This window comes from Lonchura striata, chromosome 7, assembly GCF_046129695.1.
Source record: "Lonchura striata isolate bLonStr1 chromosome 7, bLonStr1.mat, whole genome shotgun sequence".
NCBI classification, from domain to species: Eukaryota; Metazoa; Chordata; class Aves; order Passeriformes; family Estrildidae; genus Lonchura; species Lonchura striata.
In genome coordinates this window covers 20,683,547-20,711,537 of record NC_134609.1, presented here as the reverse complement: position 1 = coordinate 20,711,537, position 27,991 = coordinate 20,683,547, and the positions used below count along the sequence as shown (strand labels likewise).

The following is a 27,991-nucleotide window of genomic DNA, read 5'->3' as shown; positions in this document are numbered from 1 at the left end:
TTGCAGGATATCTAAATCAACTTTATTCACGATCACAGTTATCCAATTATTCACAATGAGTTTTTCTTGTCTTTAAACAGAACACAAAACATCTTAAAGTAAAGCAATGAAATGCAGATGACACAACACAGAGGTACATGGGAACCTACACCAGTCAAACAAAACAAAAGATTAGGATTTTTATTAATTTTTATTGGTTTTGCTGGTTTTTTTTCCTCCCTGGAGAGAGCCTTTTTCTCTTCTCTGCTTACAGCTGGAGGTCAGCCTATGCAGGGGTAGGACTGAACCCCAATTTTTGAACTCAGATGCTGGGGGAGCTTTCAGCTTCTCCTAACTCCTAGAGTTTGGTCCACAGTAAAACAAACACAGTTAATATATTAAAACACTCTCAATTCAAAAGGTGAAAAGGGAATTTACACCACTGCACTGGTACCCATGGATGGAATTTCTTGAAAAATAAAATTTACCCCTTGGCTTTCCCTGCATGGAGTGGGACTGGTCCCACTGGTGTGGTGAAGGCTCAGGAGGCTGCTTATTGCACGTTTCCCCACATCCACTATTTCATCAACACCTTCTTAACCCTTGGGTTCCTCCTTTTCAAAGTCTTTGCACTGGAGTTTGTGTAAGTACTGCAAAAAGCTCCCCGTGTGTGCTGGTCACAGTTGGAGCTGGCTGTGTGCCTGAGGACCAGCCATGCTCCTTGCAGGGCTGCTCTGACTCCCCTCAGGTTGTGCCAACAGCCTCCTCCTGCCCCTCGGTGAGGGCATCTGGGCATGGGAGCCACGAGCTCTGGAGCTTTTGACAGCTGGCCCAGGGGACAGGGCTGGGTTTGGGTTGCACATCAGAGGTATGCCAAGAAATGACACAAATCCCTGTCACCCAGAGTATCAGCATTCAAGTTAGTGCTGCCCGCAGGGCAGGCTGGGGGGAGCTGCAGGCCCCTGGGTAGGCTGCAGAGATGGTGGCACCTTCAGAGAAAGGCTCTACAATGTGCTCCCCTCTGAGTAGTCTCATTTTACATCTCTTTGAGAGATGTACATCAAGGATGTGTTTTCCAGGTGTTTTTAGGATCAGCCTCTGCCAGTGTGGGTGGTGAAAACCCACCTGCTGCTGGGGGGTGGGGGGGTACATTATGTCTCCTGCAGCAAGTGCATGTGTGCATTAAAGAGCATTATCCCCACACCACACTGTTCCCCCCTATCCCACCAGTGGCCAAGTGCTTGGGTGCAAGGAAGAGCTCAGCAGGAAGGGTGTGACTCCATGGCCTCCCCTGGTCTGGTCAGATGGGTGACATGGTGAGGGCAAACTCCACTGCCATGGCACCCTAGCCCTGACACCCCCTCAGGACCCAGACACAGTCCCTCCCTCCCCTGCAGGGAAGGCAGCAGGATGGGCTGGGAAGGGAGGCAGACAGCTCCTGCTGCTGCCCAGCCACACAGCCCAGACCCAAGGGCCAGCAGCCCCGGGTCACACCTGCGGCCATGGCAGAGCAGCAGCTGTCTGCACGGGAACCATGGGGCCACCACTGTCCCTGCTGCGCTCAGCTGGGTTCCTGACTCAGGCAGGAGAGAAAGAGATTTGTTTAAATAAACCAAAGCAAACCAAACTACTCAAGTTAGTTTTCCCTCAATCCTTACTTCCTAACACATAAGGACAGCCATGTCCTGCCGGTGTGGCTGTGAAGAGCTGAGTACCACCTGGCTGGTTTTATCTTAAAGCACAGTGATAAAGTCACCAGTAAAGGTAACCCACAGACGTGTGGGTTTATACATTCTTCCCCGGTGAGGCTGGGGTTTTGCCTCACAAGTGCTGTCTGGATGGCAGGGGGAGAAAGGTGAGGGAGCTGTATCTGCCTCTCCCCCAGGCCCACAGGAGCAGAGATGCTGCTGAACCCCTCGTGCTGCGTGGAGCCCACACGCAGCTTGGTGGTGGTGGTGGGTTCGGGAGCCGCTCCTCATGGACGGGGTGGTGATGGGAGGGGGCTGATGCTGCTGGGAGGGAGCAGAGCTGTTGCCAGTGTTTGTTGCCAAAACCACCATGAAAGCCTCTGTCAAGAATGGCAATGGAGGAGTTTGAGACAGCCCTCAAGGGGCTGCCATGGGTCTGCTCTTCTGTCTGCAGGTATGGGGTGGGTGTTGCTTCACAAATCTTGGGATCTTTTCTGCACTGGCTCCGGCCTCTCTGCTGTGAGTGTGCTCACTGCTCCTTCCTCGCTGTGTCAATGCTTGCCTGGCTCCATCCTTTCTAAGGAGCCTCCTCTGGTCAGGCTGGTTGTACACAGAAACACGTTGCTCATTTCTTCTCTTCTGCTAAGTTGTCTCTGCATGTGGGGTGCCTCTGGAAGGAGATGTGTAGCACTGAACCTTTTACCACTTGCTGTCTATGCTGAAGAGTGGAGACTCCCCTCTGCTGTGCATGGTGTAGAAAGGGATGATTGCACCAGCTGGCATTTTTTGAGATAAACTTTAAAATCCACAAGGGACAGTAGTCCATCGCAAATTCCCTAACACTGGAGTTCAGCCCCAGGGCTTGCTTGGGGGGTAGAGGAGCAGCATCTAAGCTTGTCTCATCTGTTGTCCATGGAAGAGGAGGTGAGGATGGCGGTGGGTGATGGGTTTTGAATCTCCTGGGTGATGAATAAAGACCAAGGCCTGTGTTGTTTCACAGCCTCCTCCCCACGTGCCCAGTCCCCACCACGGCATCTGCTGCTGCTCTAAGTGCTGCGGTATGTTTTGATGATATCTTTGATGGCCCTTCTGCAAATGGGGCAGCAGGCATTGGCCATCTTCTTGAGCTTCAGCCCACATGAATAGCAGAGACACATGTGTCCACAGGAGTAAATGACTGTGTCTACCATGTTCTCATAGCAGATGGTGCATTCATCTCCCCAGGGCCCTGAGACGGACGGGGAGATGGGTGACTCAGGCAAGCTGCCTGGAGAGTTGGGAGCTGTGCCTGCAACACAAAAAAACATGGTCACTCCTCTTGCCGACATCCCAAAGTAATTTCTGCCCTGCAGCCACAGAGGGAGGAACGACACCGCAGCAGAAATGCATGCTCCATGGACCAGGGTTCCTTCTGCAACATCTCTGTGGTCTGCTGCCCACGAGGAGCAAGCCAAGAGAAGCTGCTCCCATGCAACAAGGATTTTGTAAGTTACGTATCCCACCATCAATGCCTTGGGATCGTGCAGGTGTCTGGAGTTTTAAAAGTGCTGCAGAACAGCCTTACACTTTTTTACTGCATGTGCATTCATCTAAATATCACTGTACTTCATTGGCATGTTAGAAATAGCAATACTGTGTTTTACTGAAGGCGTGTGGAAGGAGAAAGGGGAGGCATAGGCAGACCTTTAGCTCCAGCCCAAGCTACTGTGAGACGTGTCAGGGCCACACAGCTCTCCAGAAGGAGCTCTGCGTCACAGGGCCACGTGTGCAGCAGAAAATCCACTGCTTCCCTTGGGACTTTTCACGATGAAAAGGGTGAGAGAAATATTGCTGTCTAGGCATTCAAGCGGCTTCCACATAAAACAGACTGAAAATAGCCCTTGCAGAGGCTCTCCCTTCCTCCCCAGGGGAGCTGATGGGATAATAATAATCTGTTGATTATTGTGGTTTTCGAGCCCTTCTGGGAGACAAGTGTGAGATGATGAAGGGAGGCAAAGGGAAGGCGGCAGGGGATCCCACCATTCTTACCACTGATAGAGCTGCAGAGGGGGCCAGAGCCACACGTAGACAGCAAGGGGCCAGAGACACCACTGCAGAGGACGGTGGGGGAACTGGGTGTTGATGTGGGCGAGCTCGGTGTCGACAATCCCAGCCGCTCCGCTAATATGGTGGAACCTGCGCCGTGAGAGAAGGAATCTATGGTTACTTTTCAAAATTAAGGCTGACAAGGCACTGGGGGATACGTGGCAGGGGTTGCAGCTCTCGGTGCTTGTCAGGTTTGGTCTCATCAGCATGTCTAGGGAGGAGATAAAAGAATCCTCATATGCCTTTTTTTAATGCTAGCAGCTGTTCCTGAAGAGATATCAAGCTCCCACAACCCCTGAAATTGGCTGGAGCTCCCTCAGCTACCATAACCCTTTGTTTCTGCCCCTAAATGTGTCTCAAATCATTTAGTGCAGTAACTTCCCAATGTGGTTTCATGCTCATATGTGCCCCCAGTACAAGAGCCCGCCACAGGCTTGTAGCAGTAGCCTGCGGAAGGGTGGGCTGGACTCCAGCTCAAGAACACATCATTTTGTCAAAAGTGCAAAACTGCACAACTCTGGGCTTCAATAAATTCATACAAAGTCACTCAAGGACTTTCCAGAAACAAACATGAGGGTCTGGCAATCAGGAAACCTTAGCTATGCTCACTGCTCTGCCTCTTTCTTGGGTGGCTTCTGTCAGAGGTAGGGAAAGTTGCCAAAATGCATTTGAATCTAGGATCAACACGGACAGCTCTCCATCATTCAGGAATGTTTTTGCCACTTGCATGTCTGGATGTGATGGCTCAAGAGTGCAAAGTTTCTTCAAGTCTCTTCTAGATGTCCCCAGCTCCATTTCTTCCTGTTCTCACTGCCCATCATCAACTCTGTATTAGTGTGCTCTCTGCCAGAGAAGCACCTCTGTCCCACAGCCTGTCTGGCACCCTCCTTCTATCTCAGTCTCTTTCTTCTGCTGGTTTAACAACACATCTCTTAAAGCCCCTTCCAGAAGAGGAAAAAACTCTACCTTCTGCAAAGGTTTTGTAGGGGACTTTTATTGCTGCCAATGCAGCCTGGTCTTTGCTAAGCCAGTGGTGAGGCAGCAGCACACACGTGCTTGAACGAAGGGGATGATTTCCTGGTGGTAAAAACCAGCTTGCCTAAGGTTTTAAAGTTTCTAGTTCCCCATCTCAGAAGACAACCAGGGTAACTCGAAATCAGAACTAAAATGCTCAGAGTTCTTCATGTTACCATATAAGGAGCCAGAGGCAAAGAGGGTTTGGATCCACAGTGTCCTCAATGAGCTGGAGGCTATTCTCCAGAGAAAAAGCAGCAGTGGGAGGTCAGGAAAACCCCATGTGCCAGAAAGGTCCTTCAGTTGCTATTTGCAGGGAGGCTACTGACCAAACCTGGGAGACAGGGACTGCAAGTGCCAGCTGTGGATTGTGCAAAACAGCAAAAACACAGATTCTCCTGTTCTTTTTAGTAGAAAAAGACTGAAAGTGGAACACAGGAACTGGGAAGGGATCATGTTTGAGTCAAAATCTGTTTTGAGGACTGTGTATGATAGAAGAAGCAATTAGCCTAAGCCATCAGTCCCTCAGTTTCACCCCTCTCCAAAAAAAAGGAGCACTTTGCTTCCAGGCACAAGCTGAAGTTAAACTAGACTCTATAAAGGGCTTTGGAGCTCTCACATTTGAGGTACTGTAGAGAGGTACCTCCCTCATCACGCAGATAGGAGCTCAGGCTGGAGTTCAGCTCAGTAAATAATCAGAGAATGATGCAGCCTCTAATGACAGCTACTAGCAAGAGCCCTTCCCCTCCAGTCTGACAGATGACCAAAGCAGAAAACTTGCCCTGTGGTAACACACACTGAACACAGGCCCAGCAGGGGCACAGGGTTCAGCTCGTTCACTGCACACAGATATGAACACTGAGCAGCTGAACAAGTTTTTCAAGCCTTCCCTCTCCTCCCTACAGCCTGGAGGCATTTCTTCCACTCAGCTGACATACAGCACATTGCATTTCTAACACCGACCTGGTCATTTCATTAAAGGCAAAATAAAGGCTGTTAGGAGTGTTTCTCTTCCTGCACTAATAGGAAAATTTGGAGGTGCCCCAAGTATCACAGCGTATGAGCTGATGAAGCATGCTGGCAGCAGGGCAAATGGCCTTTCCACAGTGCAGGGAGAGCTCAGCAGTGCAGGAACCATGGTTTTCTCTGGTTGTAGCTGGTCTGAGTCCCAAAATGGCCTTACCCAAGAGCCAGCAGACACCTTGCCAATTCTTCCTCCTAATACAAGGCGCAGCTCTTGACTTTTCTCCAGCATCAGTATAGAGCTTTGTTTAAAACAATCTGAACTCCCTACCAGACAAGACACATTTCTCCCTTGGTGACAGAATAATCAACATAAGACATGTTACTCATGCTTTAATATATTGCTGGATGCTGTGCAGATATCATGACAAGGAGCATGGAATGAGATCATGAGCAGAGTGGAATGAGTGTGGCCAGCCTGGCTTAACTAAAACCAGATACATGTGCTCAAGGCCAAACATACTCATTGTGTGCACAGAGTTCCCACCAAGAGCCAGCTTTCAAACCATGACTTAAAAAACTAAATAATTCTAAGTAAATCAACTTAAAACATTCTTTCTCTCTCTAAAGCCCCCAGATCAATTGTCTCTGCTGCTAACTTGTCTCATGTTTGATCTCAAACACACTAGAATCATCTTTAAATAGATTTTAAATCAATTCCATTTGCTGTTTTATCTTTACAAAGTACAATTATTAGTAATGACCAATGCAGATTGATGCTTTGTCTGCACTTCTGTCATCACTGTGGGAGACGTGCGAATAAATGAACCACTCTGTCCACCACCAAAGGAGAGTGTTATGTTTTCAGAAGAGTGCTTAATCATGAAATGTACAGACAACATCATGCCAGGAAAGGCTGCTAGTATGCTAAAGATTTGTAATTCAAAATAGTCTGGAAATAGGATCAGAAATAAATGGTATGGTGTTCAATGTGATCAAATGCAAAATGCAGCATTTAAGCAGAGATAATCAGCTACCTAAACACGGGACAGGGAAATAGTCCATTCTATTTGAAATACAGACATCCTACAGAAAAAGGCCTAGAAATTGCTGGAGGTCACCAAGATGATCATAAACCAAGAATACCATCCTGTTACAAAAAGGTTGAGCCAATTCAGGGTTGTGTGAGGCTAATTAAGGAGGCTGGAGACACTGTGGTATCTTTGTCCCTATAAATACTCAAAACTCAACTGGACAAAGTCTTGTGCTACCTTGGAAGTTAGCCCTGCTATGAGCAGGAGGTTGGATTAGGCAATTCCATGGGGTCCTTTCTGACCTGAGGTATTTTATGATTCTATGATTTTTATATGGCAAAATTTTTCACAGCCTGATGAATGAAGTAAAGAAACAATCTGTTCTTCATGAATGTTCTGGGTAAGACAAGAAATCATGGCTTCAGACTCCTAAGGTGCCAAGGTTTGTCATTATGTAGATAGTGAAGCGCTGTAAAGCTATCAGACTTCCCAGAGAGACCATGGCATCTCCATCATTAGAAAGTAAGTAGTCTCTTAGGATCCCATGCAGCATTTAGAATTTTTATGAGAGTAGCTATCTGAATCCCTAATCAGCCTTTTATAAAACGTCCTGTGACCAAAATACAGCATCTGTGGCCATCAAGAGATGCTTTTGATTCTCTGTATCTATGGTGGTGAACAGGATGATTTCCCAGAACAATGCAATCCACTCTCCAGGATATCTCTTGAGGGTATCCCAACTTCCAAGCATCTCTCCTAATGGCTGCTGTCTGGGGAGAGCTGTACTGCTGGAGGGCTTATAATGGTAAGAAGACCAGATACAGTCAATGCTTCCTAAAAACACAGTTTTCAATTAACTCTCCCCCTCAATTATTTTATAAAAATATTATTTCTACATACATTTCTTTAACAATAATGCAGAACCAGTTGTCTTCACTCCAGAATCATCCTTTTTCCCCCCACTTTGAACTGACCCCACTTAAACTTTGTTTTTCCTGGCTTACAGGATACAGTCAGCGAATGTCCACTACTATACAAGTCAGAGTTCACACAGTTTGATGATTTTCAACATTTTAATGGGCTTTCTTTACCCACAATCATCTTGACAAGTATTCCAGAAGCTTAACTAAACATTGTTCTTAAAGGACAAAGTACAGGAGCCTCCTTCCATAGTTTCTAGGGGAGAAAAAAGTCTTATGCAACATAGAAACTTGCCCATATGCTGAGTTTCATGTTGAGCATATTGACAGCCCCTTCTCTTTTATAACACATATGCTGCATGAATACGACAGATAATAAGGATCAGGTAATTATCAATAGCAATCACAGATTTTTCAATGTTGTTCCATCTATCCACAAACAGATCCCCAGAGCTTCCAGCACACAGTGGAAAAGGTTAGTACAGCTGCTCAGGTCTGGCTGCAACACATTTAAGGGAGCTCAAGAGATCTCTGCACTTCTCATACATTTCAGTCTAGTGAGCACTGGTACCTGGCAGTCATAGTCACTTAGATGCCTTTTAAAACTCAACATGATTTCCTTTTGTTAGGAGACAGATTGTTTAAGCATGTCAGCTAAAATTCTTACTCTACCTCAAAAACTGTTCAATACCCTTTCTCATATTTAACACCCTCAGTGTATCATGGCCATTTATTTTGTTATCTAAACAGGATCCAGGTTCTTCCAAAAATCTGGCACAAATGTGACTTCTAAGCTCATGTGAACATCTCTCTAAGGAGGTCTGTCCTGCAATACATGAGCTGCTCCAGAGTGTGGGCTGTGACATTACTGGGACTGGATACTGGATACTGGAGCATCCATGTTCTCTTCAGATTTTCTTTCTTCCAGCCATGGTTGCAGGAGAGCTATTCTGTCCCCCAGCCCCACTCAGGTCTTGCCCAACAGGGACTTTTGAATCCATTGTGCTAAAACAAAAGAACAAAGCACCTGTGGCTGCCCAGTTATGTGGTAGTTAAAGATCAACGATAATGTTAGGGAAGGATGTGAGCATATCCATCATTTCTGAATGCTGTAAAGTACATGTATTTACACATCCATTTGTTGTGTTCCCACGGTGATGGGAACAATACTACCCTGGCCAGAAACCAGAGCTTCCTTCCCCTTGAGCTCAATGGTTTTTGGTCAACCATGCTTTCAGAACCAGCCTCTGTACTGCAGCTCATCTCTGCCTCTCAGGTACATCAGTACCTGGTGACCCACATCAGCTGGTGACCCATGGGCTGTTTTGCATTCAAGTATTTCCTGAAGGACTTAAAACTGTTCTGAATAGAACAATAACACATTTTGTCCTTCACAGGCCCATGAAAACATAAGGGATTTTGCATTATGCTAAAGAAATGTCCGGAAATAGGTCAAAAAGCAGCCTGGCAGATTTTGCATGCAAAAACCATAAGGTCTGTGTTTGCAGATGGGCGTCAGACAACCACTGTTTAAGGAAGTAAAAGTTAGATCCAAACCACATGGAGAACAACAGTTCAGACTTTCATGAGGAACAGAAAAGGAGTGTACTTTATGGCTTTACTGGAGCCTTGCTGTCTGCTGTGTCCAGAAGGGCAGCGGGGCACCAGCACATCCATTACCCTCCTGCAGTCACAGGCACACTCCAGCTAAGCAGGGGAAACATGAAAGCTCCAAATGCCACTGACATTTTTGATTCAGCAGCACTCACAGCCCAAACCCAGTGTGCTCCCTGGAAGCAAAGAGCAAACTTACAGGGGTCTGTCTCATCCTGACAGGTTGAAGTTCAGTAGTTACTCAGCACTTATATCCTGCAAAATCCTGAAGGGATGGAAACCATGCAATGAACATTTGGCTGAACTGAAGTGAAAGAGTCATACAGCTGGAGCTCCACCTCTCAACTTGAGAAATTCTAGAGCAACAAAGCACCCAGGCACATGCTTACATCAAGAAGAGGTGAAAAAAAAAGCCTGGATTAAGTAGCTGAAACCACAAAAAAATGAGAAATTGGTGCTTTCATCTTGTTTAAGAAAAACAAATCAAGGGTATTTGGGAGACAATGGCAAAGACAGTTTGTTGAGCAAAAGGAAAATTGCTGCCCAACCCAGCACCTCCAAACCCTGTGCTTTTCCAGGAGGGACAGGTATAAATAGGGTGGTAGATGCATACAGGAAACAAATACTTTAACTTTTCTTGGCCAGCACTCTCTGGATTTCCATGGGCACTGCAGGATGCAAAGGGATCTGACAAAGAATCAAAGAAAGAGTTTAATCTGCTATGTGATTCTCACAGTAGCCAGAATAACTAACTCACAGCAGTGTTAGATCAAAGAATGGGTATATTTTTTCTGTCCTCACAGACAAGTTGCAAGGCAAAGAGGCTGGTATGGAATCCTATATCCTGTATATTTCCTGTAGGAAGGCAAAGGTGTTATGAGATAAAGGAAATCTATACCTCACTTACTATGAAAATCTCACTGCAACCAGTAATTGTTTCTTATACTAATGATGATAATAGTTCCTGCTCTTGTCAAGAACAACATGCAGAGGACAAGACATTTGGGAGCCCTGTGGCTGTTGCTGGAGGAGGTGTGATTGCTTTACTCAGCCTTTACCCAGACACCAGCTCACACCTCAGAGCACAAGCTGATGTCACTGACCACCTGTGGCAAGTGCAGGTGAATTATATGTCATGTGTGATGAGATCTGTGTGTGCTACAAAGGTGCCATGAACAGGTATTAACATTGATATTGCTGGCATTGACCACAGGGAAGTCAAGCATTTGACTGTATCTGCCTCTCCAGTTTTCCAAGGCCCAAGTAATAACTTGTCCTCTCTCACACAGCAGCTTCCCTTTGTGCTAACTCTCCTTTGAAACAATGAACATAAAAGGTGAATGGAGAGCTCTGTGCAGTGCTAGAATCAAGCCCAGCACTTAAGGATGTTGTATTCTCTTTGCAGATGTTTCAACTTACCACCAATAATGTGTACTTCACTCAGAATGAAAGCAAACCACACATGGTAGGAGTATTTATGATGAGGCACCAATTAATACAAGTGGATTGCCTTCCAGGAAGCACAGAATATTAACTCTCCTCTTTCCCCAGTCTCTAAGACCATAAAATACCCTGTACCCTGCAGTGCATGGGAATTTCAGGCTGTTAAATGACACACACGGGCCCATTAGATCCCAATCAGTTTAAATGAGGCCATTTTCCATACAAATCAAAACATGGAAGATAGAACTCTGGGGTATGTCTAATTGAAAGTCAGTTAAAGGAAGAGATTCATTATGTGCATTTCTGTGCAACAATGTCTAGGCAGTTATCAGGCTTCTCTTATGCTGTGTTTAAATCAACAGTTTCCACGTCACTTCAATGAACCAAGGTGCAGAAGGATCAAAATTATCCATATGGATAATGTACTGACCCGATCAGAGATGAGGGGGTGTGATTTGCTACTGTCAAGAACTATCTTCTCTCAAGCAGGAAAGGCTTCTAAACTCAGAGCTGGAGAACCAAAATCCTGGATGCTTCTCACTTGTGCGAGATACCTTTCTACAAACTCACCTACAGTCTGTGCTATGGGCTGTGTGTGTAAAAACTGCACATACCAAATGCCATTTAAATATTTTGTGTGCTCACTGCAGTAATTGCACATGCAAAGTCTCTAAGTGCACCCAGAGAGGAGAAGCTTTTTGGAAGGGACAGAATCTCTGCCATTGGATGCTGGAGTCCTGCGACAGTCAAGGATAAAAATCTTATTCACACAGGAATGGACAAAAGCATGGAAAGATGAGGTAAGATGGGATCATCTCCCAAGGAATCCTACAGATTTTTGGGAAGAACAGGCCAGACAAGTGCCACAGCAGAGACAAGAGAAGAGAGAGAAAGTCTTCCACGAGAATACACTGGAGACAGCAGTTGCAGGAACAGTATCAGCAAGATTAAGTGAGGTATTCTGGGACACAGAGAAAAAATACTGTTTAGAAGGGAGAGGGCAGTCTCCAGTGGCCTGTGAATCATTAGTGGTCTGTGGTGAGCTGGTCATTCACCTTGGATAGAGCAAAAGTCAAGGAAAACCAGACAGGGCAGTGTGATGAACATCACAGAAGGAGACAAATTCTCTCTGGTAAACCATTGCTCCTGACACCTAAGCAAGACACTCCTCTGTTCATCATAAAGTTTCAGGCCTTCAGCCCCAGGAAAAAGGCTGTTTCAACAAGGGCATCACTACCAGGACTGCTAAGTTTGACAACCAGTAAGAGTCAAAATGGGCACAGCTCTGAGTTAGCCTGCCTGTAAGTGGGACTGCCTGCAGCTGGCAGTCCTTCAGACTGGCACCAAGGCCACTTCAGATCAAATTTCACTGTTGATTTAAAGAGCCCTTTGCCAGCAAATTGTGTGCCACAGTACTCTGCTGAACTAATTTCCAATTTGGTTTGTTGCCCACTGGTGTTGTCAGAAATCCCGAGGACGTGAGGACACAGAGCTGTTTTTTCTGCAAGCCCCATGTCAGATCCTTCTTCCTCACCCCCTCAGTTTTGAGCACATTGTCCAGTTTCAAGAAATTCTGAAAGAAGGATGCAAACCTCAGCAACAATTAATATCTAAGTATTCTTCAATGGGCAGCTAAGCGGGAGCCCCAGCTCATGTCCGTGGTAAAGGAGGGGGGAAGGTGTCCCACATACTGCATTTATCCAGCATGGATGTGAATTCAGACTTACCCACACCAAATGGTGGCTCTTGGGTTGTTTTTTTCATGCCTAGGACTGGCTCTTGGCCAGCATTAGGAGACATCCAGAAAGCTGCTACAACGTGCAGCTGTTCTGGTGGGGCTGGAGTGATTGAAGTGCATGGAAAGAAAGGACACAGATAAGTTGGCAACTTGGCTTCATTAGTGTGACTGTTGATGGAACATGTTGTTTCATTGCTCAAAAGAAAGCTTCAATATTATTGGAAAGGATAAAATCCACAAGGGAAACCAAAACCAAAAAAAAAAAAAAAAAAAAGATTAAGGAAGTTGTTTTACTTGCTAGCAGTTCAACTCTGAGACAAAAGAAAATGAAATAATATCCCCAACCATTTGGATCCTCAAACATTACATATATAAACTTATTGCTGTGATAGCTTCTCCAGACATGAGTCATACATTTTGAAACCTTATGGGGTCAATCAATTTAACTTCCTTCATAAATGAATTACACCACCAAAACCTGACCAAAACCAGACCATTGTATCCAGACTGGCTCATTTCAAACTTTCAGAGCTGTCAATAAAACTGTGTGTGAGCTGAAATGCTTACCAGCAAAAGCTGAAAGCAGTAAATCAAATTTAATAGGTTGGTTTTGTTGACTATACAGGAATGATATCTGAAAAAATAAAACCAAACCTCAACTAATGAAATTCCTAAAGGATACACAAAGACTGTTTCATTTCTACATGCCTAATGATCTGGGTTTCTGTTTGGTTGTTTTTATGTGCATAATCCCCAGAATTACTAAATTAAGACCAGCACTTAACATATAAAATATTTAGAAGGGCTTCCCAGACAAAAAGGATCTATTGCCTCCCTCAATAGCTGGTTCCCATAGTTAATTACCCTCATTTATGTTTAATTTAAATTTGTGTCCATTTCCCAGAGCTTGATATTTTTATGCTATTATCTGCTACATTAAGGTGCCCTTCTCTTTCATTTATCTTTCCTTCATGTAGTCAAGTTGCCTTTTAAACTTTTCTTTTAAACAAATTGACTTTTTTCTGCCTCCTCTACAGATGACTGTGGTCTCTCACTTCATTATACTGGGGCTTGGGTTTAATTTATTTTACTTTTGCTGGGATGGCATGAAGAATAATAGTGTTTCCAACTTCATCTTTATTTTCGACTGTTTTATTTCTCTTACGGCAAATATATTGCCAGTATATGATGCCAGATTGATAAGAGGAAAACAGAAGTCAGAATTCTTTACTATCCAGCAAACCCCACACTGCCCTCCTCTCCTACAGAGTCCCATAAGATCACCAGCCTGGGTAGAGATGGTCTCCCCTGATATCAGGAAATAAATGTTGTATCTCCAGCACAGTGGAATAACTGGAATAACTGCAGTCAGCAAATGTCAGCTTCTATGGCCAAGTCACAAGCAAGCCGAGACCTAAGTTTGCTCCTGCTCTGCATCAGGACTAAATAAATAACGTTTAGGCATGAAATACAGAATCCAGTGATCAATACCTGGAGTCATATTGTTCTCCAAGTGAAAAACAAACCTTCTCTAGGGGCAAGAGTGTCCATTCTCCAAACAAAACAGAAAAGCTGGAGAAGAAGCAAACCCAGCAACTTTAATTTCATTTTCTAGTCAGTTGTAGTGCTGACGTTCCTTTAACACTGTATAATGTCACTTTGGTTAATCTCACAATGGTGTGCCCAGAAATAGAATGACATCTGCTATTTAGGATAGGTTTGGTACAATTATGCCTTTTGCAATATTTGTGTCTCATTTCTTTCAAGGATATGTAACTTCACTTTTTCTATTTAAACTAGAAAAGGATGAGTATAAATGTCTTCTGCTGTGATATAAAGTTCAAATTATAAAAGACAGATCTCACAAAATTACTCTTGTTTGCATTCTGAAGATGGAGCATGTCATTAGAAAGATGAACACTTTACATTCTTCTTACATTTTCTAATATTATAATGACACATATTATGCCAAGAACCATAATCTGTTCCACTGCACTGCAAACAGTGCACATCACCTCCCTAATAAAACTGCAATAGTTAGAGATGGGAGTTCATTATTTTCTTTGCCTTCTGTCAGGATATTGCTGGTCCATGTAATTACTGCAGTTGCAGAGATTCACTTAGGGCAGCATCAGTGCTTTTCTCTGGGCAGTGGCACTACACTGATGTTGCACTGATACTGGGACTGCACTGCTCCCAGCATTGTCATACTGGAAATATAGGTATGAAAAGCTCTATTTGTATTTTAATACCTGTTAAAAACTACAGGCAAGCTCCTATTTCATAGCATTTAACTTGGAGATAGCAGCTTGCTGCCCAAGCTGATGTGGATAAAGTTGTACACTCAGCAGGGTCTTATCCTTTCCTTGAGAGAGGCAAGGTCAGTAAGTCCAGCTCTTTGCACTTACATCTCACTAAGGAATAATAGCCCATTATCAGGTTCTTTTCCAGTGACCAAGGCTAGAAAAGCCTGTCATGGTCACAAACACGAGAAGTGAGGTGTTTTCCAACTCTGCACAATTCATTTCATGCATACAAGTGTAGATTTATCTAAAACATGTACTGGGATGTACTGGTTTGGGCTGAACTTGTGATCAAGCAGGGAGGACACTTGCAGGGTATGCACAGCAGGAGGTTTACACAGGAGGTCTGTGTTCATGCCCATGCTCTGTCAAATTCAGTGCGAGGATGTGATTCTGTCCCTCTGGGGAGACACATCCTTGCTGCCCTGTTTCAGAGCTCATTGCAAACAGGCTGATTGCTCTGTGCCAAACTGCCAGAATTAGTGATCTCATATGAAAGGAAGCACTGGTTGATGATTTAGTTTTACCAGCAGCTCAATGACCTAAGTATGTTTTCCTTCTAACACACACAGGAGCATTTAATCTCCTGCTTTACTGGGCTCTGTTTGATTTCACCTACCATTATCACAATGGCATGCTGGTAGAGAGCAGAGCTAACCATGGATTATGTACAGTACCCACATCAAATGTAATCAGGCTGAATTAGCAGGGATTGAGTCTTGGGCTCCTGGAAATAAATTGTAGTATTACATTTGTCTTCTGTGAGCCTTTAACAGCCACAAAACACTCACAGCATAGGCCTGTGGTCAAGTTCAAACAAATGATACAAGGCATTTCATATTGTGATTAAGGTGAACTGGACCCTGCAGACAGATATGTGTGTGTTCACAATTTATCTTTAAAGACTGTAAATCTTAAAAAAACGATGTGTTGGTTGGCTTTTGAGTTTGATGGAGAGGTAGGCTATTGGGTTTTTTTTTTTTTGATGTTAGGTATGGAGAGGATTTGAAGCAAAATTGAATATAAGTATACTTAAAGTTATATAACAGTATAAACAGAAAGGAGCATTTTTAAATATTCTTCATTTAGAGGAGTACCAGGAATTGCATGATGTTCTCAGAATCCATCTTTTACTGTCTGACACTGATGCCAGCACAACCATGATATGGTTCAAATTAATGTCCGAACACATCTATTACTTAGTCTAATATACACACAAAAAAAAGTGAATTTGATCCTGAGAAATCTTATTTCAAAGCTTTTCCCTCCAAACCTTCGAACATGACTTACAGCATTTCAATGAAGTATGTCAGCTAAAAGATCTGAAAAAACAGCAAAAATACCAAGAGGTATACCTTCAGAGGTCTATCAACCTGTGTGAGCTACACGGCCTTAAAAAGGGCTGGAGGACAAGGAAACCTTTCTCCTGTTGAGACGGTAAGTGCCATGCTAAGTGAACCACTGTGATTCCTCTCTGCTTGCTGGCTTGCCTCTCACATATAAGCCTGGGAAAAGCAAGAGCACTCCTCTTCTGGGAGTCCATCATCCCAGATATCTAACACACAGAAAAGGGTATCAGGTCTCTTTTCTCCTGCTGGCCATGCCTTACATTAGCACAGCCCAAAGCCCATCTCCTCTGCCCTCCTTGCTTCTCCTAGGTCAGTGATGACTCATCTGTACTTAATGGAGGTCCCTGAGGCTTAATTCATTATCTGAAAAGATCTTTTGAGACCATCATGTGAAGGGTGTTACAGAAGTGCAAAGAGGTTAAGTCTTGTAAATCACACCCATATATTATGTTTGTGCCTTTGCATATTTCTTTCTTTTTATACAACCAAAATTTGTACCTCATCCTAGAGCAAGGAGGGAGCCTTTCACTCCCTCTCCCATGATGTACTCCCCACTTGCTTTCTTGTGCACAAGGTTTGGAAAAAGGGGGTCCAACATACCCAGCAATCGAATTTGCATGATGGCGCCGTGTAAAACGAAGAACATCCAGAGGGGCTGGGAACAGTCCGCGCAGACCTGCATGCCAACGCCGGCACCGTTGTGGCTCAAGTGCAGCTCACCATCAGAATTCACCATAAATCCCAGGATGTCTCCGCTCTGGAGGGCCACCACCACTCGGCAGATGGCCCAGAACTCCTTTCGGTCGACCAGGGATTCGGGGTTGTAGGGGAGGTCACTGGGGCGCAGGGTGCTGGGGTCGCAGGACGTCACCCCGTAGGAGAGCGTCCCTGTGCGCACGGCGTTGGACTTGTTGATTTTGACGAAAATGGTCTCGTTGATCCGAAGGGGTCTGCTGGTGAACACCAAAGTCCTCTCCTCCCGGGCGTGCTCCAGGCGGGCCACGGTCTGGTCATCGAGGATTTTGACGTGGGGTCCCCGGAGGTGGTGGAAGCGGAGGTCGCTCTCCAGCTGGGACGGGAGGAGGTGGGAGTGCTGGGAGTTGAGCGAGTTCTGCGGGATGGGGCAGGTGGTGGCCGTCACGTGGAAGGCGTCCTCCTGCAGGTTGAGGTCACACAGGCTGACCGAGAGGCGCGTGTCCTCGGTGTCCCGCCGCAGCGAGGCCCGGCGGATGGCCGTGAAGGAGCGGGGCCGCAGGCAGTCGGGGGGGATGATTTCACTGTCTGGGGGAGAAAGAACACAAAAAAGGGGTCACTTTCGGAGAAAATTACAATGTCCAGGAGCTTGAGAAAATATGGGTTTGCTCAATATGTTTTCCCCTTTGAAATATGGGAGCAGAGTAACATAAAATACATTTGCAATCAATTGCTGCTCTTGTACTTTCTCCACCAGCAACAACATTTCCAGTTTCCGAGCACGCAGACTCAAAATCAATGGCAAGAATTACCCAAGGGAGGCTCTCCTTGGAGAGGGAAAGCAGAGGATAAATATCTGAAATATATCCTCAACGTACCAATCAATATCTATACAGGCTCTAAGTTTTCATGCCCTCTTTATTGTCTACAGTAATTCCCACAGACTTATGAAATAAATATCTAGCTAAAATTATTTTTTTAAAGAAATTGCTATGTTCAGCTCTATAGTATTCATTACCATATGAATTTTAATTAATGTTTCTGTCTATAGCTAATCATTAGTGTCCTGGTTCTCACTGCAGAGTAGTACAGATATAAATTTTATAGTGCAGAATTTTAGAATATGCTGGGTTTTAGAAATACAATACAATCATTTATCATTTCCAACCCAAATAATTAAAATTCAAATCCATAGATATATAACTAAGAAAGATGATGCTCAGACATTCAAATCCACCAGTGGAAACAAAATTGAACCATATCTTCTATGTTAGTATTGCCTGCTGCTTCAAGAACTAATAAATTTATTTGATTATTTTTCCGAGGACGATACTCCTTTGTCTTTAATGCTGAAATTACTTACATTTAACAGACATGCTGTTGTCTTAGAAATTTTAAAGAACAATATACTGAGAAAAAAACCCTTCATTACAAAATTATAAAGAAAGCTGAGATAATGCAAAAATCTATTCTTATGTCCAACTTTCTGACCTCTGAGGAGCATGAGGAGACATTCACTTGTGTGAAAGTTGAGTATGTGGGAAACTCCTTGGACCGTGCAAGAAGCTGTGACCCAACTGGACTGAAGTCTGTTGTGGCTTTGAGTCCAGGTCCAAACAGCAGGAGGTGACACCACCCACACAAGACAAAGCAACACACCCCAGCGTGGGACGTGCTGCAAACACAGCACAAGAGGGAAAGGCAAAGCTGTCCCTAAAGCACATGCTAGACCCTTGCAGTGGACACCTCTTCCAGCCACATATCCTTGGGATTTTCTTTATGACAACAAAGAGCAGGACATCAGATTATCTAAGGATTTTCCCAATGGGATGTACTCTCTCCCAGTACACCAGAGTAGTAGCTCTGTACTGGTATGCCAAGGAATAATGCCACTACTGAGTAACCAACATCTCCTGCAGTATCTGTGGTCTGACTAACAGCCTTTCCTGTCCTCCTCTTCTGGGAGTCCTGACAAGAGCACACCCACACAAGGTTTGGCTTCAGTAGAACTCTTTGCTTTGCTTAAACTGGATTATTCCAGGCTCCTCTTTAAATAAACTGCTATTACAAGGGAAGCAGAGTCTTAAAATAAAAATGGGCTTTGTTTCTCATATTTGATTTTCTGCATACTGATATTTCAGCCTCTCAGAAGTTAATTGAAGAAAAGGAGGAATAAATAAAATCAGAAATTACCCCAAGTAATCTAGAAGTGGGTCGCATTAATGCTTTGAAATATATGGGCTAACATTTGCATTCCAAGTGCTCCTGCTGGATAGCACTGGACTTATTTTATCCTTCTTTAGCCGGAAACCTACATAGGAGAACAAATTAATACTGGCAGCTGATGACAATCCTTTTGTGTAGGTGAATGGATAGAGACCTTTCTGAATAGGAACAGAAGGTCCTCTCTATTTTATTCCCTGTAACTATGCATGTGCAGCCTGGCTGACAACTGTGATGTGTGGGTAGCTTGCAGCCAGGGTTTGGAAACAGCTTGTTTTCCACCAGGATGCTTGCATTTCCCTTTGGCTGCTGGACTGAATATCTTTTTCCATCTGAAAAGAGGTTAAGAGAGTTGGAGTTCTGCAGACAAGACACATGCCAGTGACAGCAAACCAATTGTTTTACTTAAATCCCTCAGTAGCTCAGATGCATGGCCACCTAAGGAATAAGCCGTCTCTAGCATATAGAAGTGATTGTGACACTTAGTTCATTAATGTTTGCAAATAACACTGGAAGAAAGAATTGCAGTTTACTGGCTTCTGAAGTATGACTGTAAAAATTTTGAGATGAGTCTCTTAAGAGATGCTGGCCTGCATCACAAAATATCCAGCCAAAGGAAAAAAATCCCATTGAATATAAATCAAAACAAAAGTGGATTCATCTTTTGGGGTAGTAGGTAGGTTGGAAGAAATGTGGAATGCCATTTGCCCACAATAACTGATGATGGCCAAGAGCTGTGAAAGAACAAATCTGGTGAAATGTGGAACAAATGAGGTGACTTTGACCACTTTCTTTCAGAAGAAGATGCCCAGGAATTAGTTGTTTTCTTCCTTTAAAGCTTCAGTTTTCACTTTTTAAACACAGACCAAACTAGTCATGCTGAATACAGATTAAGCTCTTCATGCTGGAGTGGCCCATAACACAGCATTGGCCCTGCAGAACATTTACAAGTGATTTTTAATGCCTACAAAGGAGACTCCTTTGTTCAGGAGCATTTACATTTACAGAGGCAAATCTGGGGGACACGTCAAAAAGATTGAATGACTTCATGGGACAAGACTATAAGACACAAAGTGAGTCCAACAACCCATTACAAAGGACCACCTGGCTTCATCCCAAAGAATTTAGAAATCATTCATCTCTTCATTAAACGTCCAAGGTTATAAAATTCCTTCTATAAGACAGTTGGCAGTGTTACTTTGGGAAAAGTCAATTGATGAGACATCTCCTTGGGTGAGAATAGATGGGCTTGTGAAGACCACAGCTGTCCCCAAGCCACCAGAGCGAGCACTAGCACCACCAGCAAGCTGGCCTTGAGCACGGCAGCTCAGTGCAGCTGGCTGCCCAGGTAGCTTTCCAGAGAGGCTTTGCTGAGCTCTGCAGCAGTGCAGTTACGATGTTATTTCTGGATTTTGAGACTTAAAGTTTCTGGTAGCAGTACAGACAAAGCCAAAGTGGAAATCCTTTCCACTAAATACTAGATTTTCTGCTCCTCAGTTGGAGAATCTGAGACACTGAATTTAAAGGATGTCTATCTTTACAAATGCTTTTGTATTTTTTTCTAGCTTTGTTTAAGAAAAAGGTAAGGAGGAGTAATTAATTTATCTAAGTAGAAATGAAGGTCAGGTGCCTTCTGTTTTCTTCTCCTCTTTAGTGGGGTTCATCTGCAAAATTTAGATTCTCAGCAGGTGATTCCATACAAAGAAAAATAATTTCAAGTATCTTCCTCATATGAGAGGTTTCAAAGCTTTCCATTTTCCTGCTCAGAGGGCATGGAAGAGCTTCCCACTTTGTGCAAGCTCAATGCAACTGTAGCAACACTCTAAAACAGATTTTACAAGGGGCTGATGAGCAGACAGATGCAGCTGAAATCACTTCACTCAGATCAAAAGTATTTCACTACCACCTTTCTTTTAAGCTACTGCCAAATGTTGTCTTCTCAAAATAATTTATTTCCTTAAACATGTGTTATGTTAATATGTAGAATACATACATTATTTCTATAATATACAGAGATCACATACATACAAATCAAATACACCAGCACATACAGATCATCTCAGCCCCACACATGTCCAAAGGAAATGTGTTGCTGTCAGACTGTCAAATCATCATTTCCCTCCTCTTTTTCTGTTGCAGTACTGTCTGTTACTGCCCAAAGGCTTGACTTTCCAAGGTCATGAGCAGCCAGTCTTCCTACACCTGTAAAGGATCTAAGACAGCAGAGCAAACTCAGCTGGATGCACACACAGGCTGGAAACTCAGTCCATGTTTAACTGCAGCTCAAGGGACACAGACCTCCTCTTCATCAGTTTCCTGAGACTGGTGCAATCCTGGGACCTCCATGAATTGTAATTCTTCAGAGTATGACGTCTGCAACCAGTCTCCAGAATGAGCTACGAAACACCTAGCGTAAATAAACCAACTTTGAGACTTACTACTACAAAAAAAACCTTATAATTTGGGAAATCAGACAATTCTGTGAGAACCTTAAGAATAAATCCCATTTCTAATGACCCTCCCTCCCTCCCAGGAAAGAGAAATGCTGAGAAGTCAAGAAAGTGCCTAGTGATTTCTTGCATCTGGAGAACATTTCTGACCTCAGATACTAGGCAAGAGTAAAAAACTGGCAAGGCCAGAATTTTGCTGGTATAATGCCTCTCTTTCCACATGAAAATGCATGGTTTTCCTTCCTTCTGTTCTTTGCTTTAGCTTTCATAAGTGCAATTTTCTTCTGTTAATCCTTCACTTCACTGGGTAAACTGGTGCTCATGGTCTAAATTCCATAACCAAGGAACCTCAGGGGTACTAAGCTACCAAAAGATACGTTGAAGTCAGAGGCCCCTGCAAGAATATTCTGTGTAAACCTGCACCTGCAAAAGGATGTATACTGTATTATTCCCACCACCTCGAGTGGCTGCATTCCCACTCAGGAGGGCAGATGAAGGCTCTTTTCCCCCCCATCAGCTCTACCTGTCATAAGGAGTTGCCCAGGGAGGACAGCTGCCCTTCCAACACCTGTAACCTTGCAGTACCTCCTCTGTGGTCTGCAGCAGAATGATGCACCAAACAGTCCATTTGGCAGGATTTTGACATTGCAGAGAGAGGTGTTTGAAATATGAGGCAGGGTACCATGCTGTAAAACAGCATTGCACTCAAGGGTAACTGGGGTAAGCAACCACTCATAAGACAAGAAATAAACCTGTGCTTCTGGGAGCCTTCTGTCACTCCCAGGCTCGTCCTGCCCATTGTGGCAGTGCATTATTAATCTCAGCTCAGCTGCCTTGTGCTGTGCTGTGGCAGTCACTGCTCCCTCTCTGGCTTAGCCCTGGCAGGCTGATGTGCACTGCTGGGGGGCTGCCACACTACACTGCAGAAGTGGCCAGAACAATTTCTGTATGTTGTTTATAGCTCAACTTGTTATGTACTTTAAGGTGACAGAGGGTTGAAAATATGGTAAAATGGAAGCAACGTATATTCTCATTTATCCCTCCTAAAGTAAGGATGGAGATCACTGCAACTGGTGGCAAGGAGTAATAGCTGTTCTCAAACTCCTTTAGTTGCCAGCTTGTCTGATGTGTGTATGATATCCAGCCCACAGCATCACCTCCAGTGGAAAGAAGAAAAGCATTTGTGACTGGGTCTGGGAAAAGAAGGACCATTCTGTAGCTCTGGGTTCAAAATCTACCCAAATTAATGGGTGACTGGAAGCAGATCTTCATGCAACCTGCTGTACTCATGGTGTAAAGACATCCTCATCACCTTGGGATGCTTTGCTCTAGGCTCCCTCAGTCTATCCCATGTGCATCCTAACTGCTTTGTTGTAGCAGGAGGAGCTATGCAAACAGGAGAGTAAAAACCATCCTTACTTAAAATAAACACAGGAGAAAAACTGAGAAGTGAAGAATGCTGAGGCCCTGCTGACAGTTATTAAGAGACAAAGCTCCACTCAGAGAGCATGTCTGAAGTGCTTTTTCCTGCTGGCCATGTGAGAGGAGATACTTATAAAACTATTTGTTTTTTCTTACTCTCCCTGTGAGGTCTGGAGAAAAGACTGGGATGTGCCACACTCAGCATAATGCTGCAGAGACCCATGCTCCTGGATGGGTCTTTCTGCTCTGATGCTACACACAGGTTCTCCCCTTGCTGCTTGCACTGTTAAATGGTGAATTTATATAACCCCAGACCACTCCATTGTGTTTATTTCTCATAAACCATCAGGCGCCAGAATGCAGCTTCTCGGACCATACAATGAAACCACTTTCAGAGCATCACTGCAGCGTGTGGGAGGCAAACGTTTAAAATCCCTCAAAGGAATGATTCAGACTAAAAACCTCTTTTGCCATATACTTAGGAATTCACTTCTACAGAGTACATTTCTCTTTATGAACAACTGAAAAATCAAACTGCCTGAGTTATTGCCTCTGATCAACCATTCCTCATTGAAAACACCCACATCAAATCAAGGACACAAAATCTACTTACACTATATCTTACTATGTGGATTTCACTGCTTCATTGACAGTATAAATATCCCATTTCAAATGAAGGTGCTCCCATTTGTTCTCACTGTTCTGGCTGCTCTCTTTGCAAACTACAGCCAACAGACAATACCACTTGTACCAGCTACTTATGGAAGATGCCAGGCTGCTCTTTAAGAGAGTAACACCCGCTCTGGGGCAAACTGCATCGGAGATCACAGCCCAGCGGCCGGGCTCTGCAGCAGAACACACTCCTCACCATGTAAACAAAAAGGATACATAAGAGGGGAGTGCAAGGCAGGAAGAATTAATGTTCTTACTTTATAGACTGGAAACTGTGGGATGGATTGAGCACTCCAAAGGGATAGATGGCTCCTCTGACAGAACTCTTAAGTGGAGCCTCTTAAGGTTTTGCTCAGTGCACAACAAAACCACTCCATTTTCTATGGTACACCTTCTGATTTCCTAATACTTCATCAGTGCAATATTCTTGCATTATTCTCTATCTGCTGCTCCTCTGTTTTTGTGTGCAGGTTGCTCTTCTCATCTCAAAAGTCAAGTTCTTGGGATTCCTCATCCACTACAGATCCCAGTGGCCAGCATGGAAACCACTCTTCCAGAATTTCTCCTTTCCCAACACACCAATTTGGTGTCACTGCACAGTCAGTGGAGAGCAAACACACATTTCATGTGCATCAATGTGGTAAAAGCAGGAGTTAATTGCTACATGTAAATATTGGCTTCCTGCTCACTGCAACCTGGAAGGCAAATTACCTGGTATTTTGTATCAGCCATTTTCATAGCAGGAGTGGCAGGTATTTAAATCACCTGAGTCTGTTTGCATGCCTGTGACCAACACAGTCCTGATCAACTTTCTGACGAGATACTCAAATGATTTTTCCTATATTGATGGAAGCATTTGAGAGAATTTCTACAATAACCAAGGGGTAGAAGTTAAAGCTCAAGCCAAGGGTTACAAAAAATCCAAAGCCAAAGTTCTTCTGTAGGAGAAATAATTCATATTTACACTAAAAATTGTCACCAGATTTTAAAGCTGCTTTACAAAAGAAAGCAGATCATTCGTCCTGTGGAACCAATTGCAAGGCTACAAACATCTGCCACTTTACCAGAAATGAGTGAAGATCAACAGTGATTACGTTCATCTCCCTGGACTCATCTTTGCTTTGTGTTTGCATTTACTCAGAAAAAATCAGTATTTCTTTACAGGCATTTTGGGAGATACTAAGCACTAAAAGTATTTATTTTGCATGACTCAGTTTTGGAGACGTGATAAAATATGGGATGGAAGAGAATAAACCTAGTCTTTAGTTGTTACCAACAGCTACATGTTTGATAAATTCATTGTGCAGATCTGGTGGCTCCGGTGGCCATTTAGTACCAAATCCTTTCTTTGAGGTAATGGTGCTTTTATACCATCAGGCAGCTGGTGTCCTGCCAAATGAATCTCAGGAAAACTCTTGGGATCTGTTCAGAGTACTTCTCTAAGAACACAAATATGACCTTGGTTTGCTGTGACTATCACAGACTTCTTGTCACGGGTTGTCAATGTTGTACCAATAGTACAGACAAAATATCATAGCAAAACAAACCAGATAAAAACAAACAAACGATTCGGATTTGAAAAGGATGTGAGCTCATGTGCTGCCAGTTTCCAAGTTGAAATATTAAGAAAGGGAAAATAAAAATCCCTGAGCTTTAGAGAATTGTGGCTGTTTTTAAGCCAGAGTGAGCAACTGCATTTCCCAGGCCAGCTTAGTAATTGTACTGATCATCTGCATATTCTTCAATAAAATCTAAGGAATGAAAGCATACAGTCTCATACATGGACTGATAAATTGTAATTTTGTGGCATTTATTATCTAAGAAAGTGCTCTGAACCACTCTGGTTTTTACCAAATATTCATACAATTCTGCCTAACATCTGTAAGGATGTCAAATTGATTTGCACATTATGAAACAGCATAAAGAGCATAGCTAGCTTCACAAAACTGAGATAAATTACTGTTCTCCTTAGAATATATGAATGTTCTGAAAGAGTCTAACAGTAGGTTATGGTGAACAAACTTCCATTGGTGTGTTACAGTTATGTATTTGTTTTCCACAAAAGCTGATGTTCAGAGAGAGTCTGCAGGGTGTTGGCAACATCTGTGTTACAAACAACACATCTGAGTTTCATTCAGGCTTTTCATTAGAGGTAAATTCATCCTCCCCAGCCAGCAGTTTTGAAGACTGACAAACATCCTTCAGGTTGAAGATGTGCCTATCCACAGCCACAGCCACCTCTGGATATTGGCTCCTCCTGGTCTGATTCCCTTTATTGTGTTCATGGGTTTTTTAACTCCCCTGAAAGTCAGAGAAATATGGTTTTTACAGAAACCACGTGCTCTGGGTTTTGTAGAGACAACCTAAATCCTGTTATTCACCCCTTAATCCATCCCTGATTCACATATGAAGTCTCTGAATTGCATTCCCACCCCAATCAATGATTTTCACCTCCATGCCCCAGGCCTCCTAGACTCCATGAACAATTCTTATTATCCTTTTGGAAACCACAGCAAAACAATCATCACTTTTAGGACCATACTGTACTATTTTAATCTCAGTCCTCCTGCCTCTCTCTGTAGTGTGACCCACATTTCCCTTCCATTTCCTTTAACTATGTATAGATGGAAAGCCTTTTTCACTTGTTTTAATTACCTGTAATAGACTTAATTTTCCCAGGAGACTGCCAATTGTCACTTTATCTTATATTTCCTGATCTTTAACATGTAAATTTCTCTGTAGAAAAGCTCTGGGTTTTTATTTTTAACCTTCTTTATGGGAAATTAGGGCAATAATTGCAAGTTCTTATTGTCTAATACCCTTATAGAGCTGTCTTCTCATAGCTCTGACTCTGTTGCTCTCCTGGCACTATCATCCTTTTTACCCTCCTGTCCTCCTAGCAATTCTGACCTTCTTATTTCACCTATTCAGGTAAGAACACAAGTGTACTGAGTGTTAATCCCAAAACTTTACCTCAATCTGCTCTGCCACAGATTTCTGTGGACCCTCTCACAAGCCTATTTCAAGCCCTATGTTACTGTGCAAACGTTGCCATAGCATCAGTGCTCACAGCCAGTTTCCAAGCTGCATCAGACACATTCCCTCACCCCCTGAATCACCTGACAGCAATTTTCTTTAAAAAAAGCACTTTCTTCCTCCTTCCCATCTATCATCCTCCCTTCCTGCATCTTCCCTTTTTCATTCACTTTCATTTACCCCTGTGCCTTCAGGCAGCCATGGAGATGATGGCTCCTTCTGCAGCTTCTCCCCACATTTCCCAGTGCCAGGCTCCTGCCATCACTGATGGCTTTGCAAACAGCTGCTGAGGGAGAACTCAACCCTGCAACAACCACCTCCCACCTGTCAGGGTTCTCCAAGGGCCAGCATTTTACCCAGCACCATTGCTTAGTGAATGATATTATATATATATATATATATATATATATATATATATATATATATAATGGCACTGGGGGAAAGCTCAATTCCTTAGGATCTCCAGGATCCTGCAGTCCTGTTTCATTCAGAAAAGCACTGCTAAATGATAAACTGCCTGGACATCACAAGGATTCTGCTTCTAACTCACCTACCAGGCCTAAAAGCACATTTCCTACTAAAGATGCAGCCTGTGAAATGCAGTAATAATACATAATATTTCATAGCCTGCCTGAAGAAAAAACAAAATTAATTGTGAAGATACAGTATTTCAGGCCAATTTGAAGCAGAGTCTTCAGTTTATTTTACTTCCTTTCATAAAATCAAATGAATGTTGGATCAAGAGCTTCTCCAGTTGGTTTCTGAGGCTTGTTTGGAAATCATTGTTGCCAGTGATTTTTTAAGATTAAAATGTTATTTCAAGACTCAACATTGAAATATAGAATTTTGAAAATAGCGAAAGAAAACAGCTAGAGTTTGCCAAAAGTATTTCAATTTTTCAACCATGACTAACTAAGTTTACAGATATCTCTCCTCCTCCAAGCTGGTTCCTCATCTAAAGATCCAACAAACATATATCTTCTGAAAGAATGCACATAATGCTATTTGTCCAGAATATTTTATTTGTTTAAATTCATTTTAATATCTCTTTCTTGGAGAATTTCCACCCATAATTCAACATGAAGGAGCTCTCAAAAAATTTCTGACTCACTTTCCACATGTACAAAATGACATTTTTGCAATGTACAGCCATTAAACACCATGCACCTCACTCCTGTTCCAGAGCTGGTGGAGCCTGCACTCTCACAGCTGTGCATGGAAGCAGTAAACCAAGGCCTTGTTTGATGAGCCTGTTTTAAAATAGCACAATTGCTGCTGTCTGCACCAAATCAGAAAAGTTCTGTATGTGTTTAGGCATGTTCCATGTCACAACAGCACTGCAACTTACACTTCCTCCAAACAAGT

General features: G+C 43.4%; 1 protein-coding gene across 4 annotated transcripts in view; it reads right to left on the bottom strand.

The window, feature by feature from the left end:
• NEURL1 (neuralized E3 ubiquitin protein ligase 1) overlaps nt 1-27,991 on the bottom strand; it is a 144,454-nt gene continuing 116,463 nt past the window's right edge. For all 4 annotated transcript variants that reach the window (XM_021536311.3, XM_021536313.2, XM_077784679.1 and 1 more), the window contains exons 4-6: nt 16,731-17,411; nt 3,696-3,842; nt 1-2,955 (exon numbers count right to left, since the gene is read on the bottom strand). In XM_021536311.3, coding sequence (XP_021391986.1) covers nt 2,714-2,955; nt 3,696-3,842; nt 16,731-17,411 — 1,070 coding nt within the window. In that variant the 3' untranslated portion in view covers nt 1-2,713. The remainder of the gene's footprint in view (nt 2,956-3,695; nt 3,843-16,730; nt 17,412-27,991) is intronic.